General features: G+C 43.8%; 1 protein-coding gene across 1 annotated transcript; it reads left to right on the forward strand.

Annotated features, from left to right (window-relative positions):
• Positions 1–476: 476 nt before the first annotated feature.
• On the forward strand, positions 477–2,354 carry TKTL2 (transketolase like 2). The gene has a single exon (XM_007953373.2). It carries the CDS (start codon positions 477–479, stop codon positions 2,352–2,354), a length of 1,878 nt encoding a protein of 625 aa, XP_007951564.1.
• Positions 2,355–3,639: the final 1,285 nt, after the last annotated feature.

Raw genomic sequence — 3,639 nt, forward strand, 5'->3', positions numbered from 1 at the left:
AATAATATATACATATATAAGAATGTCCTCATTTGAATTTATAGCATATAAAGAAACTTAACTTTTTATTTCAGAACTTTATTGTCTGTTTTATACGTAAGTGACAGAATAAATATTAAAAATCAGCAGAAGTGGGTGCTATGCTCAGGAGGAGGTAGTACTCAGCATTCACTTGACCCTGCAGGCTCAGTGGTAAAGTCCCTGCAGTGCACATGCTTCCCCACACCCTGCCCCTTGCTGAGATCTTTTCCTCAAGGAGACAGGGCACCTGGCTGAGGTAAGTACTGCCCATTATCTCCAGTACCTTTCCTAGCTGCTAAGCCTCTTGTTCCTTGCTCTCTCTGCTGCTCATTGTGAGCTCATTTCCTCAAAGGGGCGGGGGGAGGGGTTACCGAGGACACATAACAGAGCTGCTGCAGAGTCTGGTTAGCATTTGTGCTGTGGTAAACGGCTTGAACAACTTAAGTGCCGCCGCCATGGCCGAAGATATCACACCCGATAGGAGCACTGTGCAGGTGCTACGAGACATGGCTAACCGCTTACGGATCCATTCCATCAGGGCCACGTGTGCCTCCAGCTCCGGTCACCCCACGTCTTGCTGCAGTGCAGCAGAAATCATGTCAGTGTTGTTCTTCCACACAATGAGGTATAAACAGTCAGACCCAGAACATCCGGACAATGACCGATTTGTCCTCTCAAAGGGACATGCTGCTCCAATCCTTTATGCCGCTTGGGCAGAAGCTGGTGACATCAGAGAATCTGACCTGCTGAGCTTGAGAAAAATTGACTGTGACCTGGAGGGGCATCCCACCCCTAGACTGTCGTTTGTTGATGTGGCAACAGGATCGCTTGGGCAAGGACTAGGTGCTGCCTGTGGAATGGCTTATACTGGCAAGTATTTTGACAAGGCCAGCTACCGAGTATTCTGCCTGCTGGGAGATGGCGAATGCTCAGAAGGCTCGGTCTGGGAGGCGTTATCATTTGCTTCCCACTATAGTTTGGACAATCTTGTAGCAATCTTTGATGTGAACCGTTTGGGACAAAGTGGTGTTGCACCACTTGAGCACTGCACAGATGTGTATCAGAGACGCTGTGAAGCCTTTGGGTGGAATACTCACTTAGTGGATGGCCATGATGTGGAGGCCTTGTGCCAGGCATTTTGGGAAGCAACTCAAGTGAAGAACAAGCCCACTGCTATAATTGCCAAGACCTTCAAGGGCCGAGGTATTCCAAATGTTGAGAATGCAGAAAATTGGCATGGAAAGCCAATGCCAAAAGAAAGAGCAGATGCAATTATCAAATTAATTGAGAGCCAGATACAGACCAACAAGAGTCTCATACCGAAACCCCCTGTTGAAGACTCACCTGAAATCAGCATCACAGATATAAAAATGGCCTCTCCACCTGCTTATAAAGTAGGTGACAAGGTAGCTACTCGAAAAGCATATGGTTTGGGTCTGGCTAAACTGGGCCATGCAAATGGAAGAGTTATTGTACTGGATGGTGACACAAAGAACTCGACCTTTTCTGAGTTATTCAAGAAAGAACACCCTGAGAGGTTCATTGAATGTTTTATTGCTGAGCAAAACATGGTAAGTGTGGCACTGGGGTGTGCCGCCCATGGTCGAACCATTGCTTTTGCTAGTACCTTCGCTGCCTTTTTGACCCGAGCGTTTGATCAGATCCGGATGGGAGCCATTTCCCAAGCCAACATTAACCTTGCTGGTTCCCACTGTGGGATATCCACTGATGAAGATGGACCCTCCCAGATGGCCCTGGAGGATCTAGCTATGTTCCGGAGCATTCCCAATTGCACTGTTTTCTATCCAAGTGATGCTGTCTCTACAGAGCACGCTGTTTGTCTGGCTGCCAATACCAAGGGAATGTGCTTCATTCGGACCAGCCAACTAGAAACTGCAGTTATTTATTCCCCACAGGAAAACTTTAAGATTGGAGAGGCCAAGGTTGTCCGCCGTGGTGTCAATGACAGGGTCACAGTTATCGGAGCTGGAGTTACTCTACATGAAGCATTAGCAGCTGCTGATGAACTTTCTAAGCAAGGTATTTCTATCCGTGTCATCGACCCATTTACCATTAAACCCCTGGATGGTGTCACCATCATCTCCAATGCAAAAGCCACAGGCAACCAGGTTATCACTGTGGAGGATCACTACCCAGAAGGTGGCATTGGGGAAGCTGTATGTGCAGCTGTCTCTGGGGAACCTGACATCCTTGTTCATCAGCTGGCAGTGTCAGGAATGCCTCGAAGTGGGAAACCTAGTGAATTGTTGGATGTGTTTGGAATCAGTTCCAAACACATCATAGCGGCAGTGAAATATACTTTAATGAACTAAAACAGCTGATTTCTTACAAAGCCATCTTGTAAGACTTTGGTCTTGAAACAGTTGTTACAAAACCATCATTTATATCTATACCACTGTGCTTTTGTTGCTTTTAAACAAAGCATGTTAACACCTCTCTTCATTCCTAATTCATAAATTCAAGTTAACTACCTTTAAATTAAACTGTGACTGTGTATACAAATGTCATTCTCATTTTTGAATCAGTAAAGTGTGTTGTAAAATTTTGTGTAACAGAATAGTAAACAAAACTACCTAATATAAAATTTTCTGTTAAGAGTTCACATAAGTGTGTTGGGGATTAATGTACAGGTAGTAATATATGTAGCATAAGTAAAAACAAACAAAAAAGTGAACTGTAGATTTCAATAGCCCAGATTTTGAAGCATTACCCCTAGGATATTGTGTTCCCTGTTTGAGTTTTTATATAATGCCATCCTACCTGCAGCTTCCCAGATAATATTCGACTGCAGTTACCTTGGCATTTCTTTCAGTGTTTGCCTTCATCTCCCCTCTACAATTCAGACACTAAAGCAGCAACAAAACACTTCTAAACTTCTAAAGTATTGCACTGCTTGTGTTTATTCTTCTGTAAAGAACTGAAAGCACAACCATTTCTAGTCTGCATACTATACTGTTTTGAGAGGTTTCAGAAGTGTTTTCATATTCTGAAAGACCAAACCAGACTGCTACCTTGATTTCTTCATCTACTTTGTTTATTCATCAAATAGTAGTTAAAGTCATTGTTAATAAAGCATTTTAAAACTGGCTGCTTTCTTCAGTTTGTAGCCTGTATGTGTGATTGAGTTTCTCCTCAATAAAAACCTAAAGAAGAAATTTCCATCTAAGCCTAGAGCAGAGGAAGTGAAAAAAAGTAAATCTGAGAAAAGGTCCAGGCAGGAGATGAATGAACCCTGGTGACAATGGTTAAATAGCCTGGCTGTTAATCGAAATTCTGACAGTTTGAACCCACTAGCCACTCTGCAGAAGAAAAGACTTGGTGATCTGCTTTGGTAAAGATTACAAGATAGGAAGCTCTATGGGACAGTTCTACTTTGTTCTGTTGTTTTTATGTGCCGTGGAGTCAGACCTGACTCATAGAGACCCTTCCTTGGGTTTCTGAGGCAGTATCACTACGGAAGTAGATTGCCCAACTTTCCTTCTCAGGAGTGGCTGGTGGGTTTGAACCGCCAGCCTTCTGGTTAGCAGTCAAGCGCTTTAGGCACTACGCCACCAGAACTCCTACGAGTCAGAAAATGCAGAACAGAATTTCAAATTC

Source organism: Orycteropus afer, unplaced genomic scaffold (genome assembly GCF_000298275.1).
Source record: "Orycteropus afer afer isolate SDZICR_OR568_19922 unplaced genomic scaffold, OryAfe1.0 scaffold00391, whole genome shotgun sequence".
NCBI lineage: Eukaryota > Metazoa > Chordata > Mammalia > Tubulidentata > Orycteropodidae > Orycteropus > Orycteropus afer.